This window comes from Parastagonospora nodorum (assembly GCF_000146915.1).
Source record: "Parastagonospora nodorum SN15 chromosome Unknown scaffold_7, whole genome shotgun sequence".
NCBI classification, from domain to species: domain Eukaryota; kingdom Fungi; phylum Ascomycota; class Dothideomycetes; order Pleosporales; family Phaeosphaeriaceae; genus Parastagonospora; species Parastagonospora nodorum.
The window spans coordinates 763,456-784,218 of record NW_001884555.1 but is presented as its reverse complement, the minus strand read 5'-3'; the positions used below and the strand labels follow the sequence as shown (position 1 = coordinate 784,218).

The following is a 20,763-nucleotide window of genomic DNA, read 5'->3' as shown; positions in this document are numbered from 1 at the left end:
GGTTGCATCTCGACGAAAGTATGGTCTGTCTCCAATGAAAGACCAGTGGATCTCCGATGGATCATTCCAGCCGCTGCTTCAACATCCTCGACGCCGTCTGCGCTATTGATCAGCAACAGTCAATCATGAGCAGCATCTAGCGTACGGTGGTTCCATACGTTGAAAAGGACACGGCAGCAAAGACAGCAAAGCGAGTCTCTGTAATGCAGCCCAGCGAGTGTAGCTAGGAGTGTAAAGATTCCAAAACATATGACCAAAGTAGCCTCGTTGGTGTCAGTCATGACGAAGACACTGGTTTGATATCAGAGCACCGAAGGTGAGGACCAGGCTGGGTAAATCGAGTTATCGTTAGGTAATCGCAACGTTACTGTCAGCGAAGAATATGTTTAGAGTATGATTGGGCCAGAATAAGGATTCGAAAGAGCTTGAACGCGAAGGTTATCGTGGCGTATGCTACAAATATATAGCCTTTTCTTACTGAACCTTGTCTGATCCGAAAATCATGTCGACATGCACATCGCTTGGAGTACTACGTGATGTTACCATAGTATGCACCACAGCGGGCAGAAATACCGCCTATTAGACCCACGGGATAAGTACATTCGATGTCAAGTATGACAAGCACGACACAGCGTCCATTCGATTGCAGGTGCCCGAGTAGTTTCGATGTCGAGCAGGACAAGTATGCCACAGCATGCGTTCGATTGCAGGTGGCCGTGCAATAAGTGCTAGAAATGGGTCACGGGAGCCTTAGCCTGAATTCGAATACATCCTCCCAGGAATCTCTGGTTTCGAAGCCTGCATGGCAGCTTTGGGCCATGTCTACGATCGGGGTTATACTTGACCGGATGGCTTGCAGTGACCGCGTATACACACTTAGACTGAGCTATTGAGTCCTAATCACGGCTCGCACAACATATGACTTGATCTAGTCCACAACCTCGGGAAAGTTCTTGGTACAGGTACAAGAAGATGCTTAGCGCAGGAATTCGTACCGTCGCTGTTGGCGCAAGTCGCCGGGGAGGCGCTGATGGGGGCTGCAGGGTACACGTGATACGCGATGTTATCGATTGTACTAGCGCGACTTCCCGACGCGTTTCGCGAAGTGCGCATCATCCTTCCCTCCCAACCTCATCCACCCCATTAAAGCCCGCAACAACCCACGAACACTCTCACATCCTCAACAATCCTTACTGTTACCACTCCACCACCGACACACTCGAACAACATGCTGCTCACAAGCTCCTTTTTCTCCATGCCACCACAGCAGCAGTACTATTCGCCGTACACGCCACCAAGGTCATCACCACTCTCGGAACGATCCGCAAATGTCGCGCCACGCCTATTCGACTTCAGCATGGCTTCACAATCGAACGACAAGAAATCTCCTACACCGCAACGCGCGTACAAGGCAAATCCCGTGATTCAGACGCGCGACGCGGCGACAAAGCGGAGGAGGGACATGTTCTTCAAGCGCGTACAGAATGGACGCGAGGACAAGAAGTGGGAGGCACGAGGAGAACAGGTATGCGCAACTCCAATGCCACGATCTGAATTTGTACTAATCATACGTAGATCCAACAACTAGACTTCGTCTCTGAGCGCAAACGCTGGGAAGCGGAGAAGGCGCGTCAAGCCCCGAAGGAGGATGACAACATGGTCGAACAAATCATCGAAGACGCGCCTTTGCCTGATTGGACGACTCCATTGCCTCAATCGACACATGAGATGACCGAGGCGGACTACATAGCTGCCCAAGAAGAGTACGAGCTGCAGCAAATGATCGCAGCAATGGAGGAACAAGACCAGGAAAATGACGCGGCGTCACAACACTTCGGTAGCGACGATGAAGACTACGACCAGCTGTTCATGGACTGTGCAGTTGACCAACAGTACCAGCATTCATCGCAACAAATGGGTGCGAGCTTCCAAGACACAGGAGCGATGGACATGGACATGACCGATGGTTGATTAGTTAGCCTCGCTTTCTTAATATACGTCACCCATCGTGGGGTAAAGGTGTAAGAACAGAATTTGTACATTGGGTATTTGAGGAAGATCTGGGGTACCAGACCTGGGTCTGAAGTAGCTACTGAGTCGGACATCCTTGGTCCATATCCTGCAATACTTCTTGCGCAGCATTCATATCGCCTACAAGGTCGGGTGGCGGCGAACCAGCAGCTTGCATCTACATCACGTTAGCCGTTTGCAATATAGCATCACCATCAGAGATAGGAGCAATACATACCTTCTGCATCCTTTCTACGATATACTCTCTGTCACCTGCATTGTTGTCGCTATACCCTTTCCTCTCAAATCTCTCTGTGATCTCCTTCACCAACACTTGCTGCTCTTGATACCGCTTCAGATCATCGGCCTCCACTTTGGTGCTGTTCGCCTCCATCCACTTCGGGAATTTGTCGTTGAGCTCCTTCATCGGCTCGTACAAGATCTCCCGGTTTGTCAGCTGCTCCATCATACCCATCAATATCTTGCTAAAGTCCTCGTCATCGCCATCACCGCCGCCGAAACCTCCCTCGCCCATGGACGCGAGCATTTGCGCCAACATGTCGTCTTGGCTAGATGAAGCAGCGGCAGCCCCGGCAGCATCGCCAGAGTTCTGCATGCGCTCCATGGTCTTTTTGATGGTTTCTTGGAAGTTCTTCTCAGCTTTTGCAGCGCTTTCTGACGATTCTGCTTTTCCTTTGCCCTCTTTTGACGAGGATGATGGCGGGTCTGCGGCTAGGGGATTTGCACCAGTCTCCAGGCTCATCTCCTTCATGATATCCTCGAATTGCTTGCCAAAGTCGCCCTGACCAAGGAGCTGCTCCATCTCTTTCTGAAGTTGCTTGGCGAAGGCGTCTTCGTCTTCCACTAGGAGTGCGCCAGGGGACATGTCTTCTGGCCTGCCTGGTCCGGACGCGGAAGGTGCTGATGCGGGCGCATCTTGTGCTTTGGCTGTGGGTGCTGCTGGGGCTTTGGAGTCGATCTTTGTGTTTGCGAATTCGTCCAGTACGTCGTCCAGGTCTGACAGATCATCTTCCTCAGGATCAGATGCGACTTCGGGTGGAGGGGCAGTGGCAGCCGCCACTTTGGCTGGTTCCTGCTCTTCCTTCTTCACTGGCGTGTCCGCCATCGTATTTGCTTCCTTTCTTCGATTTTTTCGTTGGTAAAGGCAAGTGTCAGAAAGTCACAAGATCAAACGCACAGCGAGAATCACTCATGAGGTCCTGCAGGCCAACCGTCAGCCTCGGCCCGCCAACAGCCATCAGCGATTAGCGGGGCAAGTTACTAGCGCGGGGCCCTCGCGCCTGCCGCATCGACGGTTCTAGCCTTGATCCCAGCGCGCTGGCTGCCGAATAAATGCTGCGTCACGTGCACCTAAAGTCAACTTCACCTGGTATTACCATCGTGTGATTGCTCCTCGCTCACCTTCACCGCGCCTCCACAATACTATATAAGCACGTCGCTGCTCCGCGCTGCAGTTCACTGCAACGTCCCATCGTTCGCACCTCGCATTCGCTTGAATAGCTGCGCAACAATCCCTCGAACCACTGCGGATCTAGGCGCAATCAGCCTTATCCACAACCAAGATGTCAGGCACTCTATGTATGAACCGGTTATCCGAGGAGAGGTACATATCGCCAAAACCCTTCACACTCCTACAGCTCACTAACACACCCCAGGAAGCAATGGCGACGCGACCATCCCTTCGGCTTCTTCGCAAAGCCCATGCGCGGCGCAAACGGCATGATGGACCTAAAGAAATGGGACTGCGGCGTACCCGGCAAAGAAAAGACAATCTGGGAAGGCGGGCTGTTCAAGCTAGAAGTCTCGTTTCCGGATGAGTACCCTACCAAGCCACCCAAGTGTACGTCTCCCACTCTTGAAATACAGTCGCACCAAGCTGACAACTACCTGCTTAGGCAAATTCGTACCCCCACTGTTCCACCCAAACGTCTACCCTTCGGGCACGGTTTGTCTCTCGATTCTCAATGAGGAAGAGGGGTGGAAACCTGCGATTACGATCAAGGATATTCTGCTGGGCATTCAGTCGCTGCTGGATGAGCCGAACCCGGAGTCGCCTGCGCAGGCCGATGCGTTCAATTTGTTCAAGAAGGATCGGACAGCATACGAAAAGAAGGTTAAGAACATCGTGAAGGAGAATCCTGCGCCTTAGGTGGTCGTGCCGGAGGAGGAGGTCGTCCCCGATGGGTTCGCCCGCCCGCCGTCCGTGGTGTTCATGGAAAGATGGCGTCGGGGCGTGGCTGCGGCGGCGACGGCTCGAGACATGGCTATGCACATACGGCGAGAGGACTGAGGGGTGTCGCTAGGGATCACGCTCCGGCGTGGCGCATACCAGGCGTTCAGAGGCGCATTGCTTTATACTGAGCAAAGTACCGATTGGGATTTATGATACCTGCTCTCCTATCATGGCTGGACAGCGAGGAGACATTCGTAAATGAGGAAATGATTACTATTCTAATTCCATGTGCCTCCAATTGCACATCAAGTGGACCAGATTCTCAAGCAAGATTGTGACTGAGATCCCATCGTACCGATATCCGTATTAATACATCTCGAAACCTGAACTGAAAGTGACTGATTCCCGTCCTTCGTTACAATCTCAAACTGAGTTTTGTCTACAGCGCCAAACCCACAAAGTGCTGAAAGTTTGACCGAAGTCGCATAGTTCGTGACATGTTGCGAGTTTGTCTAGTATGGGCGGAATCCGGGCCCTCCTCTTGGGCGGTATCCGCCACGGTAACCACCTCCTCGTGGTGGGCCATAGCCGCCGCCACCACCGCCGTATCCGCCTCCTCCACGTCCACCGTACGGTCCACCGCGGCCTCCATATCCGCCGCCGCCACCACGACCTCCGCGAGGGCCTCCGCGTCCGCCTCGTGTCATGCCAGGGAGGTTGGTTCGCTTGGGTACAACCTGGGAAAGTGTGAGTAATCTTAGCCATGCTGGCATCGTGACTTGGCCTACCTTCAGATTCCGGCTGCGAAAGACGCTGTTGTCGAGCACTAGCGCTTCGTTGACCAGACTGGGTTCAGTGAACTCCACATACGCGTACCTGCATACGCTCATTAGCGTTCCGATCTTTCTGCCAAGCTCTTGCCAGGTCGCGAAAGACGATAAGATAAAGCGTGAGTCAAAGCTGGATGACTCTTCTGCTCCGACTCATTGCGCGCTCGGTGCTGCGCGCAGCAATGCGCCATTAGAATGTCAAAGCATGTGACTGTGCGTGACTCTTCAAAGAAAGCCTCCTCTTTGTACTAACCCTTTGGGATGACCTGTGAACTTGTCTAGCAGGATGGTGACACGGTTGATGCTGCCAATGCTCTGGAAATGTGCCTGAATCTCTTCAGGGCTTGCGCCGTAGTCGACGTTGCCAACGAAGACACTCCGCGCATCGACATCTTCTTTGCTTTCGCGCATCTCGTGGCGCTCTGTGTCGAGAGATTGTTGCATCTCGCGGAGCTTGGCTGCTTCCTCCTCCATCTCTTGTACGCGTCGCCTCATCGCCGAGATCTCTTCCTATATGGCTCTGTCAGCAGCTGTTTGCTGTGGTATATACGGATGAGCCCGCATTTAGAGGGCCAGCGTAACATAACGCGCCGTGTTGACTAGAGCTTTGCGCGGCTCAGTCGCACAATCAATCGTACCTCTTCGTTGGGGTCCTCTGCGGTGTCGAGGCGCTCATCCTCCTCTCGCTTCTGCTCGATCTCAACGTCCGACATGATTGCGTTCGTCTAAGGAAGTCTCTGAAAAGTGTGTCAGAAGCGAGAAACAGCTTTGCGCGGGCTTCGGAGCTTACAAGGCTACTGTGGCTACAGTACGTGATGTTGTTTTAGTAGATACGCGTGATGCTAGCTGATTGAAGAGCTGCTGCCTAGCTTTGGAAGCTAATGCGACAGTGTTGGCAAGGGTTGTGGAAGAGTAGTATCAAAAGAGCGACACTTGATGGAGGTGATGAATTGTTGCTTATGGTAAATGACGAATGGCGTCGGGGTTCCCTTAGCGCGATGCCAAGGCTGACAAGCGGCCGGTAGCCGCGATTCACGTCACGCTTCATTCTCGTGTTACGCTCAATGTCCGAGAGCATTACGCACACACGTGTGCATCTACCTGCGCAAACTCATATCACATGTCAATCATCTCGAACCGAACTTTTGAGAATCTTCGTTCCTAGTGTCTTTCGTTTGTCCCAGTTGGACGCCTACGATGAAATTGACATACGTGCAACAGCAACCTACATGTTCAAGAACCCGAAAGGCGCAGTGTACACTGACAGCGTTCGGAGCCCGAATGCGGCTCTATCAACCCCCTCCAGACCTTTCCCATTTTCAGACTTTGTATGCGCTCCTTTTCAGCTTCTTCTCCTCCTTAGCCATGCCCTTGATAGCGCGCATCTTCACAAATATACGAGCAAAGGCCTCTTGGGGCACCTGGCGTAATTGGTCCGTGTTTTCGAATTCGGGGGAGCATGAATCTATGGCATTGTTGACACAAAACATATCGACGATGAACTGCAAAAGCGGATCGTGCTCTGTCAAGTTCTGAAAAGCGTACGTGATGGTAGCATAGGTTGGGACCATTCTACCGTGCTCGTTCATGTCGAATAAAAACTTGAGGATTGCGTTCTTGAGTCCAAAAACCATGAATCTGTCGGCCAAGACATATGTGCGGAGCAGAGTCGAGTTCTGACCCTTTCCAAGAGCCGAAGGTTTGATTTTGGGGATCTCCTTCTCGTAAAGCCAATCTACGAATACGTCAAAGTACTCTGTGGCTATGTCCTCCAGAGTGATGACGCCGTCGTTCGTCTCGCGGAAGTTGCCTGAGAGAGCACCGCGGAAGTATTCAGAGTGGTGGATCAAAAGGCGCTTGTGTAAGGTGTAGTCCTTTCTCTCATCGCCCACCCTGACGATGATGGTGTCAGACACGACCATTTCGCTATTACCTCGTCAGTCTTTATTGTACATGCTCGAGACGCGACGTTACTCGCCTGGCGCGCGGAGCTATAGATGCCATGCTATTACCGGAGGACAGTTTGGAAATCCTCGACATGTCCGAGTGCGAGCGGTGGGAAGATGCGAATCCGGGTTAGTTCTGATGTAGGTGGAGGAAGGGCGCAGCCACATATTCGCTGACCTTCTAGTGCATTTGCTTGAAGCTCTCACTCTCACTGTGCATGTACGTTCACTGAGAATCCATGGCACCGCTAAGCCACGCCGAACTTGTACTTACTGGGGCGGTGAAGGAGCGGCATGTTGCAAGCATTCAGTTGCTGATCTTATAGCCTCAATGTCCTCAATGTATTCCCAGTAAATCAGAGCGTTCTACATAGTACTGAGAACAAACAGGCTTGCTCAAGCTCATGAATTTCATTATCCAAAAGTTATCTAGATTTCTATAGGCGTATCATACTTCGCGACTCAATGGCTCGCGATCCATTAGCACGGTCATGTACTCCCAAGTCGATGTCTATGCTTTCCACATCCTGACTCCAACGCTTCGACTTGGTGCCCAGCGAGTACTGACTTGCTGAATAGATGCTGGGTGCATATACACTGCTCCCTGCTGTACTAGGTATGACGTACAGGTCATGTTGGTGCTTTTGAGGCTGTAGCTTAGCCTGTGTGAGCCGTTTGACCTCCTCCCGCTCCTCGTAGTACATTGGCCGACCAAGTTCCTCTTGCTTCGAAGATCTTGAGTCCACCTGGGTACTCTTTTGTCCATTCCACGAGTCGCTCTTCCTGAGTTTTGACGACCATGGTCCCGAGGCGTAAGTGAGAGCCATGCGTACTTTCTTTCCTTTTGCCTGTATCAGCTTTGGTAGGCATAGGGCACAAGCTATGATGAAGCCAAGTGAGGCTTCGGCTTCGGTCCAGAGGCCAATGAAGAGGCCATTGTGGGAGACGTCTGCCTTGGCAATGACTGGTGCAATTTCCACGGTGAAGACGATGCGCATGGCAGATGCAACGCATGCTCTGTTCACACAGTCAGTGTTGCCCATGAGTAACAAGGTGTATACATACAGTAGACCGGTCGCAAACATGAGAGTGACGAAGATCTTCTTCGACAAAGGCACGTTCAGTCGCCACAAAGATGCGGAGGGTAGAAGGAGAATGACGATGTCGGAGATCATGTTGAAAGCGCCCTGGGAAAGAATAATGTTGTTGACGTCGTGGCACTTCCCGCCGGGGGTGAGCTTGAACCAGATCATTTTCCGCGGCGCGCAGTAGAACAGCGTCCAGAACATGAAGAAGACATATGCGACGAAGGTCGCTATTATTGTTGCCCATGCGCCGAAGAACATCAACCTGTTTACACTGCGACAAGGTGCGAACATCTTGAGGTATTGCAGGAGAATGGCCATCTTCACCAAGAAACAGAGCGGGCAATATACGACTTGCGCGAGGTTCGCCCACTGGAAATATTAGTTCAGATCGCGACAGAGACACGGATGAGTACTTACGTAGAGCTGATTGAACAGTTGCTCCAATGTTACCTGCCACTGATGGACGCCGGCACCCCAGTAAATCATGAAATAGCCTAGGACAAGTTCGACGATGATCAGAGGCTGTGTCTTTACTTAGATGGTGGTCGCTGACATGCTGCGCTCGATACACCTACAAATGATAAAAATAAGAAGTCTACACAGGTCAGCAAATTGAACACGCCTGAAGTCCGACTAGTACTTACAGTCCGCCAACTCAAAGCCTCCTACGATTGCCACCCTTGTATAAACCCTCAAAGACAGAAATAGAGCCGGTATCGTGATACAAAGTATCGCAACGACGACGAACCACACTTGATCCGGTCCATTGGTTGTCATCGTCATGTCCGCTCCTTCGTGCGCCTGAGCGGGAGACATGGCTGGAAGTTGCAGATAGTAGCTCATTGGATCCACGCCAGGAGGCACCTGGATTCCATCGGGTACGAGTCCAGGCATCTTGTCGTGTCACGCAAAGGACTGAAAGTTGAAAATGTGGCGAGAATGTACGCACGGCGACCGCATAAAAAAACGACTGAACTGTTGGTCTTACGTAGATACTATAAGAATAGCACCGTCAGACCTAGACTGCTTGATTACGGAGTCCATGTCGCTGTGGAGGAGTACCATAGCGAGACTATGACGGTTACGGTCTGTGCACGGCCTTGTCTACTGTAGTGAATTGCGCCGAACGTGAGGGTTGGCATCCACATAGGGGCTTGGACGCACCACAAAGTGTTGGTTAGCATCGAGAATGCGGGGTGGCTTTACGCCGGTCAGATGTGGGCTTTTACGATGCGGCAATGTGGTGTGGTTTACACGTGGGGTGACAAGCGGAACCACACGGCCGTTAACTTGACCAAGTTGCGCGTGTTTCGAGACGCGAAGTTTCGGTTTATAACAGTACGCGTTAAAGGTGAGGATGGTAATGCAACGAATCGGAGAATGAAACCGACAACACTAGCGATGCGATGCTGGTCGTCATTGGCTACGCGAAACTTACCCTATGCGATCGTATCTTGGCACCCATGCGAAGCGTGTAATGCCTTTAGGACTGTGTGTTTCGGATAGACTAGCGCTATTCCACGTGGTGGGTTTGATTGTTGTCCGAAGGCTTGAAACTGCCCAGACGGTGAAGGCGATTCAGCCTTACCCATAAGCCCTAAGTCTTACACATAAGGCCTGAGGCTTACACGTAAGCCCGAGCAGTCCTATATGTAGAGCCCCGATCGAATGCTCTGCCTCAAGATTGAGGCTCGGCGCACTTGGATCCCATAAATTCAGATCTTAGTATACGCGCGACGGTGAAACCGCATACTAGCTATCATAAAGCGATACGTAGTCGCTGTTACAGAAACGATGAGATACCGAAGAGACCTCTCTCCATAATTATCAGCGGACAATCGACTGGCGCATCGCGGAATGGATAAACGTCAACAGGACAAACAGTACCATCCTCAGGCAACGAACCATCGCTAAAGTACTTCCTCAGATACCCATACGTACACTCTGATGTTGATGCAGTCGTCGTGTGTCCAACACTGTCTTGGATCAGCAACCTCGCCCCTCCGAACCGATTCGTCATCTTTCGGGCACTTCTCAGGGGCGTGACTGGATCGATCGAAGCCGAGAGGAACAACAGAGGAGTGCTGGTTGTCGGGGCACTCGGGTATTCGTTCAAGACCTGTGACTTCGGCGCCCTGATGTCGAGCTTGCGACAACTGATCGAAGTACCTGCCGCCCAAGCTTCACCAAGGTACTTGCTCGTGCGGATCAATTCGTCCGCGCGCACGACGAAGCCCTCGTAGGTCAGGTTGGCGCGGCCATTCGCATCCGTGCATGCGATGAATTTCTCAGGCTCCGCGTCTGGATAAGACCAGAGCGGGAGTACCGAGCAGCTGTTGAATCTGAGGGCGAGCCCCAGATTGTCTGCGACGCCAGTGCCGTTTCCCTTTTCAAGCTCGACGAGCATGTTGGCAAGTTCCACGTAGGACTCGAGTGGGAAGTAAGATGCCTTAGCCACGACCATCTTCAGATGCGTATGAGTGATGACCAGTGGTGTACCCAGAGTCGCTGGTATTGGCATTTTTTGCAGGTCAGCAGCAATCTTGTCAAACCGATGTTCAATCGCATCTGGAGAATCTGCCTAAAATGCACACCTGTCCTTTCCCACCTCGTGGCATCTTCGGAAGAAGTAGCGGAAGGCGTAGTCTGCATCAGCCACATTGGCGGACCATTTGCCGTTGTAGTAATCCTCCCCATCTACGATACCATCGACAGCAATTCTGCCAACGCGATTTGGGAATAGAGATGCAAAGGTAGTTCCCAGGACGCTTCCATAGGAGAGTGCATAGTACCAAAGTTGCGCGTTCTGTACGTTTTGGCCCTTTGATTTCGCCAGTAGCTCGATGTAGTGTCGCATGTCGTTGGCAATTGCGACAGTATTAACGTATTTTGCCGTGTCATTGGCAGCAGAATGAGCATTTGTGCAGAATTCCCCAAAGGCTGTAGCACGAGCGAACACCTCTCCATAGGATTTCGCATCGTGCATGTCGACTGGTGTATCGAGGTCGCGATAAAGCCTTGATGTGCCCAGTTCACCATCAAGAAAGCAAGATAGAACCGGTCCGGGGTTGTTGACGCCACGTGGATCAAATCCGACCAAGTTGTTCTCGGTGCCGAGAGCATGTAGCAAGGCCGGGAGATTGAGTAGAAGCATATTGATGCCACTGCTTCCTGGTCCCCCCGGATTCAGGAGAATATCTTGAGCTGTGCAGTTGGTCGTCGTCGAATTGCTTGCCCACTTAATGAAGGATACATATGTTGTGCCAGCGGCTATATCTTCGTAGTCCAAGGGGACTTCTATCCTTGTACAAGTGAAGTTGTCGAAACAAGGCTCCCAGTCCAAGTCCAAGGTGGACGACATCTGAGTCGTTATGTTAGTCAATGTTGGGGCTACTTGCTAAGCCAACTGTCTTACTTGACTGAACCCATATATCATTGAATTGACCATGGTTGGGATGCTGGATAGAGCTAGCCAGGTAGCTAACTGAGTGAGCATCATGGTCAACGAACTATGAGCGTCAAAAGATCAACCACCGTGACCATTTTGATGCTGCCTCCTCAGGGTGAGAAGTATGGTATAGATCCGTCGAGAGGACTTGATGCTGAATATGGCATCTTCGAAAACGCACCCGCTGACTACTTGTGTTCGAGCAGCACTGATGCGACAATACCATGGCACTGCTTTCAGTACAACACCAGGCGCCTTACTACCGTGTGTCGCCTCGAATAGCGCAGTCTACAGCTCTCTGAAGATCCGAGAAGCCTGGAGTAACTATCTTCATTACCGAGAACGAATGACTCTTGCAAATTCTGTGTCAGTTGCAGTGGCGCACCGTGATACCGATAATACCAGTCAGATGAGCAGTATGCTTCGATAAAGCTGCCCGTTCAGTCGAAAGTCCCGGAGCTAGGGAAAACGATGCAAGAAAACCGAATTAGGCAATTGACAATCTTCAAGAGCCTTATCGCTCCTGTCGCTCAAGCCTTCTACATTGGCCTCGTAATGTGATCGACTTTCCTGTGAGCTTGCGTAATAGCGGAACTTTAACCCCTCTTCGTCTACTCTTTCGCAGTGGGGGGACAAAGCGCACAAGCCTGACTTTGTTAATTCAAGGGTGCGCTCGGCACATCATCCTAGTATTAATATCTCTGGCAGCGCGCAATGATCGACATCGGTGCGTGGATAGGTCCGATTGCTCAATCAACGCGACACGATAAAAGCTCCGAGATGCGGCAGCTCTAAAGCTTGATTTCGGTTGACGCATCCGAGACTCCGATATCTTCAATGACGTCAGTTGAGTCGGTGCTATGTCTGAAGAGTCTGGAAGGGGAGAATTGAAGCGGCTGTGGTACGGCTCGAGCTAGTTCGACCTTGTGTACGAGCCCAGCAACCTGTACGCGGCGCCACAGACACACGTGGTACTCCGATTATATGGCTGCTTTCTTATCGGTACTGTATGATGCAGCTGCGCGCAAGCTTGCTGTTTTTCTAGTTCCACGCACCGGTGAATGACGGGGCGAGGAACTGGGTCAACCGCTAGTGACACCGTACCTTCAAATTTGCAGAGAGCGTATGTATCATGTGAGAAGGTTGTTGCATTTGCGACCAACACCGAGTGATCTATCTACGGATAAGGCTTTTAATCATGGTGCGCGTAATGTTCGTACCCCTATATCTCCCATTTAGGCTTTGGCCTCGTCTCAACGCTGGCCTGGAAGCCTGTTACTGCTCGTGTATCCTGTTCAAGTGGATCACGTCCAACTGAGAACTTGGGTACTCTATTTGTATCTTCCTCCGTTGTCATGGTCAAACCTTCCATAGACGTTCCACTGACACTCCTCAAGCTTTGTTGTCCTGCGCTCTTCGTGTGTTCCAGCTCATATGCGAGGCCGTACTCGTCTTGTACGCGCTCTTCTGTGACATCGACTTCGTAGGACACGAAGATAGCTGCGAGCGACTTCTCGATGATCGGCCAGAAGATTGGCATCGATGCACAGATGATGGCGAGATCGATTTCGAGGCAGGATAAGACGATCATGATGGGTGACCACCATGTGAAGTCGAGGTAGGGGTATGTCGCTGCCTGTGTGTTGGAAATCACGTAGAGGCGCCAGATAGAAATCCCAACAACACTGAGCATGGTGTTAATAAGTGACTCGCCTCCAGGTACATCGACCAAAATCGCAACAGCATGGAGTACTTACATTGCGCCGCATGTGAACACACCCGCCATCGCCACCAAGTTCTTGATCTTCAATGTAGGCGTCCTGAAGATGACCATTGGCGTCAAGAAAACCAAAACGTCAAGCACCATATTTGATGACGAGTGGATCTTGAAGATCATGATGAACTCATTAACGTTTCCGAGACCAAACCCATAGCACTTTGCGCCAATGTTCCGCTGCCATGCGCCTCGTATAGGAAAGCATGGGAACCATCCGACAAACATAAAGGCAAGACCCCAGAGACTAACGATGGCGATGAGTGTGATGCAAACCCATCGCATGATCCCCGATTTGAAGATGCGAAGGTACTGTAGAAGAAGGGATAGCTTGATTAGCGCGCATTGCGTTAGGTATATGCTGTGCTCGATATAGAAGGTCTGGAAAGGTTAGCTTTCGCATGAGCTGTGGGTTGCCGTCCTACCTTCAGATACATCTCGAATTGATCCATTCCGATGTAGAGCATGTGTCGACCCAGTCCATGTACAACGGCTGCGTGTTGTTAGAAAGTGTCACTTAAAGTTGTACTGCAACTTACACCGGCAAACAAATGCCGTTCCAACAATGCCAGTTGTCTGTAGCATATATTAGCTATCATCATTCGAAACTGTTCTCAGCGTGCAACATACAGCCGATAGTAGGACGAAGAGATCGTCTAGGCCAGGTTCTCGCACAACCTTGAATCTGACCCAAAGTCGAAACAAGACTGCTATCCATGACAAGATCTACTCGGACTGTTAGCACCGCATATCGATCTGGAGTGGTACCAAGTAATCGTACACAAAACGATATGACAATCCCATATATTGTTCCTTTCCGATTTGCGGGTGGTAGAGGCTCATTAGGATCTGGAGGGTTCAGAAACGCCGCCAGCAGCATATCCTCGAAGCTCGACATGATGTGAAGGGCTGGCCGGGATCGTCAGACTACGTCGAAAAGCCTAGGGATGCGTCTTTAGAAGAGGCTGTTCTGCTGTTAAGCAATCAAACCATGGGTATGCATGTTGAGGCGTACGGCATGATACCCTGTTCCCGTCTCTTCCATGAGCGAAGGGTTCTGAAGGGTTCGCATTCGCAGGTTGGTGAAAAGGCCCACAGCTGTCGCATTGGGGCCGGGGTGTAGGTCGGATGCGAGTCAAATCTCCACGCTAAAAACTTACTAAAATGCCCGTGACAGCGGGTGCAGACCATTCTGGGTATGGCGCGGCTCACAAGCATAGAAAGTTATCCTATCTGTCCAATGAGCTTCTCTCAACGACTTCCTCCGGCACAAGGTGGAGTCGCACATCGTGGCGACAGCATCATCCCCGTGCCGAGGAAGTCAGTTTCCATAATGCTCAAAGTTTCCGGTGTTTGAGCAAAACCCACCCTAGATCGCCAAGGTCATAAAACTGACAAGGTGCCTTCCCGTCATTATTGACAACAGCGTTGAAAGAAGCAAAGAACGGCACCAGAACCATGCAAAGCTGTTTATGGAAAACCGTGTGACCCGAAATGACAGTGAAAGGGCTAGAGAACAAGTTCCAAAACGTACGAGTCGTATTGTGTAGAATGGCTGAGCGCAAACGCAATCTACCGTATCGGAATCCTGAGGAGACGATCTTGCAGGGAAGGAACTAAGCATACCCTTGGTCATATCTGTCATGATACCTGCTTCGGTCCGGAACAGGTTGATCACAACGGCAAGCGGCCGTCAGGCGCGACGCTCTGGCCGCGAAGGATGTGATTTCATGACTTGCCGCGACGAAGCGAAGGATTCGAAAGAGTGGTGCTGTTCGCACGCGGTTACCGGCAATGTGTACCTGGCGAAGATTTGTTTTTAATCGTATCTTGAAGTGCATGATCACTGATAAGAGATCCAGGCCCACAGCCGCATCGCGCTTGTTTCTTGCTTCGTGGGTTCGCCTGAAAATTGCTGTCATCAACACAACCGTGCATTCAGCAGAACGTTCAATTAGTATAACATTGTGAACGCATATGAAATACATGACCGGACTTGAGTCAGATAAAATCAACACTGAATCTCTGGTGCGATGTAAAAGTTTTCATCGAGGTACCCGGAGTCTGTTCCGCCGCCGAACATGCGAGGAAGTTGTACCGAGCGGAAGATTGCCTAGCAAGATCTTGCAGACGCAGGTCCAGACAACTCCACGATATCGCCTCGGCAGTGTTGTGGACCATCGCTTGACTGCTACCGCCGATCTGGTAGCTCCACGTGCTTCGCGAGTGGCGACATGTTGTCGATGGAACATGTTGCTGTGCTGAGACGGACATGCCAAAAAATTTAGTTCAGACGTGTGGCGACCGTTAGGAAATGGCTTGTCGCTTGTCTAGTACATGTGTACGTTCAACGGTCTGCTGGCCGCCAGTACGTCACCACGCCAGTCTTCAACAAGATAGTCTGCCGTCGGAACTTGGGCTTTCAAATCTCTGTGCCGTTTGCCATAGGAAGCTATTCCCTTTATTTGATTTCAATAGCTTTCCGGACAGTTGTCCAAACCTCCTCTCCTTTAGGGAAGCTGCTCATGAAGCGCTGGACTTCCTAGGCGGACCGCCGCTCTTCAAGACCCGTCGGTTCTTGATCTCGACGTAATCCTCCATTGTAAAATCCTTCTTGAAAAACCGCTGTCCTGACCCTGATATTAAAGCATCAGCGGCCCGAGTTCTTGCTAGGGAATTAGCGCAGAATTTGATAAGGGCCTGTAGAAGGTTTTCTGTCAACTGCGACGGCAGTTGCTTCTCTTTGCAAGTTCTCTTCAATTCCAGACAGTACGATCCAGCAACTCTTGCCTGCCATCGTGAGCCCCTACTTAGAGTGGCCAAATCTTCTAGTGGAATTCTTGCGAGCTGTGCCTGTAGTTCGTAGAGTTCATAAACCATGACCAACTCCTCCTCGGCCCAAACCAGCAAGCGAGCATATTTCTTGAGGAAATGCGAAGGGAGTTTTGAGTACTTCAATTTGAAATGTCGTAGAGCCAAAGTGGTGTCGGATACTTGGATGATGGTGTCACGATCCGGGTATAGTGTGTCGACTAGAGTCCTTGAATTGGACACTACGAGACTCTTCACCGTCTTGATGGTTAGCACAGCGGTGGCCAAGAGAGCTTTCTGATTCCTGATGTTCTGTCTTACGAAGCTTCTGCGGTTCTCCAGATCCTGCGGCCCAGCATACCGGCTTCACGAACATAATATTTAGTATTCTTCAAGCTTACCAGGTTTCAGTTGAATGGGAGATCACCCAAGAAAGCGCATTCTACCTGTAGTAAAAGCTTAGAGCGATTTCCTTGGGGAGGGAGGGGGGCCACATCAAAAAAGATCAAGCGTTTCAGCCCCACACAGATCTTATGTATGTGGCGGACACGAACTCAAGAGACATGCTGTAACGGCTTGAGATTCTGCCGGAACTGGACGAGTGGAGTACAATTCAATCGAGCAGTACCGGCCAGACAGTGGAGACCGCGCTACGTAAATATGCCTCTATACAAGGCTGCTTCTCACAGAGACCGCGGTCGGCAGCAGGCCGAAATACCGATTTCTGACATTTGACATGTTCTTGATGCGTGCCTCAGGATTTCAGGGTCGGCGAATCATTTGTTTTGTTTGGTGGAGGGGTTGACTTTTGTGCGAACGATTGTTGCTGTGTACGCGAGGCTTCCAAGGTTGGATAGATCGCATGCGCTAAGCATAACACGTGCTCACGCGTGTCTTGAAGTGTGCTACTAGACGTGCATTTTTCGACAGCAGGCTCAGCACAAAAAAAAATTCCAAAGGGGCAAAGCCGCGATGACTTTCAAGTCGAATCAACAGTACATCCGAGGGTACAGTAGGCGCATTCAGAGATACCGAAACTGGACGCTCCCACAGCTCTAGAGTGCGGGGAAGAGCCTCGGCCCGTCCAGCGCGACACGAGCTTGACTTGTCAACATACTGCGATGATCCTTCTCTACAAATCATGTAGCCGATATCAGCATGAGCTTATGCTCTTTGAAGCTATTCCCGATATAATACCCTATACTTGTCGTCAGAACTTCTCAATTGACGGAATCTGGTCCACACCACGAGCACACTATGACAGACGGACTCTCGAAACCATACGGCAGCTCACTGCCATGGGCTGAACCAGCCTGGTAATACATTCACTTACACACACTTGAATCCCACGACTAACCAGGCAAAGGTACACCGGCCGCCCATCTGCCTACTACAAAGAGAGCCACCACCGACTCCGCGACGCCGTCCGAACGTGGTGTGAAGAAGTACATCCACCCTCCCACTCATCCCACACCACCCCCTAACACTCCCCAGAACATCGAACAACACACCGACGCCTGGAATGAAGCCGGCCGCGTCGACCCCGAAATCTACACCAAATGCGCCCAAGCCGGCCTCCTCGTTCCCATCGCCTTCGGCAAATCCATCCCTCCACAATGGTCCAAATACCCCATCATCGGCAACATCCCGCCGCAGGAATGGGACGGGTTCCACGACTTCATCCTGTGGGACGAATTGATCCGCGCGGGCGGGCTGGCGTCAATATTCATCGGACTCGTAGTCGGCGCTCCACCCCTCTTGAAATTCGCAAGCCAGAATCTGCAGGACAAGATATTCCCCGAGATACTGTCGGGCGAGAAGAGGATCTGTCTGGCGGTGACGGAGCCGGATGCGGGCTCAGACGTGCGCAATATCAAAACTACCGCAGAGAAGACGGCGGATGGGAAACACTATGTGGTCAACGGCACAAAGAAATGGATCACAAACGGTATGTTTAGCGATTATTTCATGACCGCCGTGCGCACCGGCGGCCCTGGCGCATCCGGCATCTCCATGCTGCTCATCCCGCGCGCCTCGGGCCTGAAAACCCGTAAACTGGACGTCATCGCTGGCCCACTGAGCGCAACCACGTACGTGACGTTTGAAGACGTGTACGTCCCCGTGGAATTCCTCATCGGCAAGGAAGGCGAGGGCTTCAAGCAAACCATGGTCAACTTCAACCACGAGCGGCTGTGGATCGCGTTCCAAGCCATCCGCGGCTGTCGCATCGCGCTGCATGATGCGTGGCAGTGGGCGATCAAGCGCGAGGCGTTTGACAAGACGCTTATCGAGCAACCTGTTGTGCGCAACAAGTTTGGAAACATGGGGCGCCAGGTTGAGAGTCTGCAGGCATGGGCGGAGCAGATCATCTATGAGCTGGAGAAGCTGAGTGACGCGGATGGTGCGCGGTTGTTGGGGGGCACGACGGCGCTGCTGAAAGTGGAGAGCGGGATGGTTTGTAAATATGTCGCGGAGGAGTGTTTGAAGATCATGGGTGGGCTGGGATTGACGAAGACGGGGCAAGGGGCGAGGATTGAGAGTTTCTATCGCGCGGTGCCGAGTTTTGTGGTTCCTGGGGGTTCGGAAGATGTCCTTATTGATCTAGGCGTGAGGGAGGCGTTGAAGATACACAAGCAGGCGGAGAAGGCGAAGGGGGCGAAGCTGTGAGCATATTTTGCAAACAATGCGAGCGTATATATAAATCTATACTATGATCCTCAAGTCATCGGCCGCTGGGTATCGAAGAAACCATCGCGTAGAGGGAAAAGCTTCCGTAACATCTTCAGCACTTTCTCCAGCTCTTCTTCGTTGGGCTGCCACATCTTGCGGATCTCGTCCCAGACCTGCATCGTCCGGTCCAGATCTGCACACTTTGCGAATGCCTTCAATGCAGCAATGACTGCGATGGTTGAGATCCATGTGCACTCGAGGCCGTCCTGTAGCGCTTTGAGATACTGCGCCCATATGTTCTCGAGCTTGTTGCGCGTCCACTCCGAATAGCGTATGCCGCCGAACTTGTTGAAGCCATGAAAGATTGTGATGAACACAGTGCCTTCGAGCGGTACAGAGTTGTAGCGCATCTCCTGCATCAGGTCATATACACGATCAATATCGCCAGCGACCCCCGCTTGGTGCCGTATCAGCAAAGCATACGTTCTGGAGTTGGGCGCGACGGGTGCGTAGTCTTGGAGTTCTTTGAGTGCGTCTTCATCGTTGATTCTCTTGTACTCACGGGCCTCGTGCGTCAGATGAAGACCCAGAGCTCTGCGATCGCGCCACGTGCGGTTGAAGAACTTGTGGCCAGGTGCTGCGACAGACCTACCTGAGTGCAGACGTTTCATCCGTTCGAAGACGTGCTCAGCGGCGCCAGGTTCACCAGCACGTATGAGAGCAGCGATGACGGCGTTCAGGACGACTGTGTCAACGATGTCCCCCGCCTTTACAAGATCCTGGTAGGTGTCGCGTACTCCATTGCCGTTCTGCATGATGCCGTGGTAGTAGATCTTCGAGACTCGAAAGTGGCGATGAAGCGGAAGCTTGCGCTTCTTGAGCTCTTGCAGAAACGTCTCTGCGAGCTGATATTTTCCTGCCTTGACGGAGATGTCAAAAAGCACATTTAGCGTTACGAAACCGCCCTTGACGCCGGCCCTGTGCTCCATGTCGCGCCAGAGATGCAGCGCAGATTGCAGGTCGTCAGTAGATACGGCGCCCATGGCCCTGCCAGTCAGATAGATGGCAGATGTCCACTCTGATCGTGTGATGTGTATATGTGCATTCTTCATGTCGTCGAGGATAGACAAGAAACGCTGCATGGCGAGGGGCGTAGGACGTTCGACAATGGACATGTGGTGCAGCAGCCCACGTATGGTTTCCTGTGTCATATACACAACACCCGGCGACGGAAGCATCTTGTACGTCTTGAAGATTTTGTCATGCGAGGACTCGTCGTCTTCCAGCAGTTTCTCAATGCGTTTTATGTACCGTCCATCTGTTCTGTTTTGTAGTGGCCATGGTTCGTGGTCGTTTCCCACGTTCCATACGAGCGACCCTTCTTCGTCTGGAGGGTCCTGTTCGGGCCGTGTATCGACTTCGATGCCATAGTAGTCCACCAGCGCCTCTAGCTCACTTTTCGCGAACTGTCTGATTTTCTTGATGGGACCTGACCTCTTGGGCTTTCCCTCCGACTTCGCCTCCTGGCTGTCTTGACTCTGCCAAGTGCTCTTCCGCCGTGTCCCAAATTTGTGCGGGGTGTATGGAAGTATCTCGCGCAATGTCGAGAGCTGCTTCACATGGCCGCGATGCGTCCCGGCCCGCACCAATGCCTGGATGAAGAAAGCCTCCACGTGCTCTCCAGACCGAGGCGCTCGTGGAGAGTTGCTCACAGCACTTTTGCTGAAGCTGCGTCTGCTCTTCTTGTTTTGGAGTGCTGGGCACAGGAAGGTGAGAAATGGTCGTGCATTGGTATTCGAGACTGCGGAGGTCCGATCGAGGGTGCGGAGGAGGGACATGGGAGGTCGAGCATCGTGTCAGTAAACTCTGCTTCGGCTGAGTTCCATTGGTTCGGGCGATCGCAATTGATCAGGACAGACCCATCGAAGGGCTTCAGCGGTGCGATGGCGGGCAAGGAGGCGGCTCGGGGCTATCGCGATAAATTCTTGGGGT

At 51.8% G+C, this 20,763-nt stretch overlaps 11 protein-coding genes across 11 annotated transcripts; 3 read left to right on the top strand and 8 right to left on the bottom strand.

Moving 5' to 3' along the window:
* Positions 1-1,205: 1,205 nt before the first annotated feature.
* Positions 1,206-2,270, top strand: SNOG_05131 (hypothetical protein). Its single transcript, XM_001795489.1, has 2 exons — positions 1,206-1,525; positions 1,576-2,270. The coding sequence occupies exons 1-2, from the start codon at positions 1,229-1,231 to the stop codon at positions 1,969-1,971; spliced, it is 693 nt and encodes a 230-aa protein (XP_001795541.1). The 5' UTR covers positions 1,206-1,228; the 3' UTR covers positions 1,972-2,270.
* SNOG_20052 (hypothetical protein) lies at positions 2,021-3,165 on the bottom strand. The gene is made up of 2 exons (XM_001795488.1): positions 2,249-3,165; positions 2,021-2,188 (listed from the first exon to the last, which is right to left on the bottom strand). Exons 1-2 carry the CDS (start codon positions 3,134-3,136, stop codon positions 2,090-2,092), a joined length of 987 nt encoding a protein of 328 aa, XP_001795540.1. The 5' UTR covers positions 3,137-3,165; the 3' UTR covers positions 2,021-2,089.
* A 428-nt stretch (positions 3,166-3,593) lies between these two features.
* On the top strand, positions 3,594-4,513 carry SNOG_05130 (hypothetical protein; the record flags this gene model as incomplete). The annotated part of the gene is made up of 3 exons (XM_001795487.1): positions 3,594-3,634; positions 3,687-3,871; positions 3,927-4,513. 3 exons carry the CDS (start codon positions 3,594-3,596, stop codon positions 4,178-4,180), a joined length of 480 nt encoding a protein of 159 aa, XP_001795539.1. The 3' UTR covers positions 4,181-4,513.
* Positions 4,514-4,556: 43 nt separating this feature from the next.
* SNOG_05129 (hypothetical protein) lies at positions 4,557-5,971 on the bottom strand. Its single transcript, XM_001795486.1, has 5 exons — positions 5,825-5,971; positions 5,673-5,771; positions 5,288-5,544; positions 4,993-5,080; positions 4,557-4,941 (listed from the first exon to the last, which is right to left on the bottom strand). The coding sequence occupies exons 2-5, from the start codon at positions 5,745-5,747 to the stop codon at positions 4,717-4,719; spliced, it is 645 nt and encodes a 214-aa protein (XP_001795538.1). The 5' UTR covers positions 5,748-5,771; positions 5,825-5,971; the 3' UTR covers positions 4,557-4,716.
* Positions 5,972-6,353: 382 nt separating this feature from the next.
* SNOG_05128 (hypothetical protein) lies at positions 6,354-6,956 on the bottom strand (the record flags this gene model as incomplete). Its single annotated transcript, XM_001795485.1, has 1 exon — positions 6,354-6,956. The coding sequence occupies one exon, from the start codon at positions 6,954-6,956 to the stop codon at positions 6,354-6,356; it is 603 nt and encodes a 200-aa protein (XP_001795537.1).
* A 461-nt stretch (positions 6,957-7,417) lies between these two features.
* SNOG_05127 (hypothetical protein) lies at positions 7,418-8,386 on the bottom strand (the record flags this gene model as incomplete). Its single annotated transcript, XM_001795484.1, has 1 exon — positions 7,418-8,386. The coding sequence occupies one exon, from the start codon at positions 8,384-8,386 to the stop codon at positions 7,418-7,420; it is 969 nt and encodes a 322-aa protein (XP_001795536.1).
* Positions 8,387-9,851: 1,465 nt separating this feature from the next.
* Positions 9,852-11,222, bottom strand: SNOG_05126 (hypothetical protein; the record flags this gene model as incomplete). Its single annotated transcript, XM_001795483.1, has 2 exons — positions 9,852-10,649; positions 10,677-11,222. 2 exons carry the CDS (start codon positions 11,220-11,222, stop codon positions 9,852-9,854), a joined length of 1,344 nt encoding a protein of 447 aa, XP_001795535.1.
* A 1,516-nt stretch (positions 11,223-12,738) lies between these two features.
* SNOG_05124 (hypothetical protein) lies at positions 12,739-13,742 on the bottom strand (the record flags this gene model as incomplete). Its single annotated transcript, XM_001795482.1, has 3 exons — positions 12,739-13,201; positions 13,274-13,602; positions 13,716-13,742. The coding sequence occupies 3 exons, from the start codon at positions 13,740-13,742 to the stop codon at positions 12,739-12,741; spliced, it is 819 nt and encodes a 272-aa protein (XP_001795534.1).
* A 2,071-nt stretch (positions 13,743-15,813) lies between these two features.
* Positions 15,814-16,666, bottom strand: SNOG_05123 (hypothetical protein; the record flags this gene model as incomplete). Its single annotated transcript, XM_001795481.1, has 2 exons — positions 15,814-16,465; positions 16,656-16,666. The coding sequence occupies 2 exons, from the start codon at positions 16,664-16,666 to the stop codon at positions 15,814-15,816; spliced, it is 663 nt and encodes a 220-aa protein (XP_001795533.1).
* Positions 16,667-17,222: 556 nt separating this feature from the next.
* SNOG_05122 (hypothetical protein) lies at positions 17,223-18,768 on the top strand (the record flags this gene model as incomplete). Its single annotated transcript, XM_001795480.1, has 2 exons — positions 17,223-17,244; positions 17,462-18,768. The coding sequence occupies 2 exons, from the start codon at positions 17,223-17,225 to the stop codon at positions 18,766-18,768; spliced, it is 1,329 nt and encodes a 442-aa protein (XP_001795532.1).
* A 50-nt stretch (positions 18,769-18,818) lies between these two features.
* SNOG_05121 (hypothetical protein) lies at positions 18,819-20,609 on the bottom strand (the record flags this gene model as incomplete). The annotated part of the gene is made up of 1 exon (XM_001795479.1): positions 18,819-20,609. The coding sequence occupies one exon, from the start codon at positions 20,607-20,609 to the stop codon at positions 18,819-18,821; it is 1,791 nt and encodes a 596-aa protein (XP_001795531.1).
* Between the last annotated feature and the right edge of the window lie 154 nt (positions 20,610-20,763).

What these genes read in the sequence shown, in the direction of transcription:
- SNOG_05131 (XM_001795489.1), top strand. Translation starts at nt 1,229, where the DNA reads ATGCTGCTCACAAGCTCCTTTTTCTCCATGCCACCACAGCAGCAGTAC. An exon ending in GGGAGGCACGAGGAGAACAG is followed by an intron (nt 1,526 to 1,575) that starts GTATGCGCAACT and finishes AATCATACGTAG; the next exon opens with ATCCAACAACTAGACTTCGT.
- SNOG_20052 (XM_001795488.1), bottom strand. Translation starts at nt 3,136, where the DNA reads ATGGCGGACACGCCAGTGAAGAAGGAAGAGCAGGAACCAGCCAAAGTG. An exon ending in TCGTAGAAAGGATGCAGAAG is followed by an intron (nt 2,189 to 2,248) that starts GTATGTATTGCT and finishes AACGTGATGTAG; the next exon opens with ATGCAAGCTGCTGGTTCGCC.
- SNOG_05129 (XM_001795486.1), bottom strand. Translation starts at nt 5,747, where the DNA reads ATGTCGGACGTTGAGATCGAGCAGAAGCGAGAGGAGGATGAGCGCCTC. An exon ending in CAGAGGACCCCAACGAAGAG is followed by an intron (nt 5,545 to 5,672) that starts GTACGATTGATT and finishes AGAGCCATATAG; the next exon opens with GAAGAGATCTCGGCGATGAG. An exon ending in TTCGCAGCCGGAATCTGAAG is followed by an intron (nt 4,942 to 4,992) that starts GTAGGCCAAGTC and finishes ACACTTTCCCAG; the next exon opens with GTTGTACCCAAGCGAACCAA.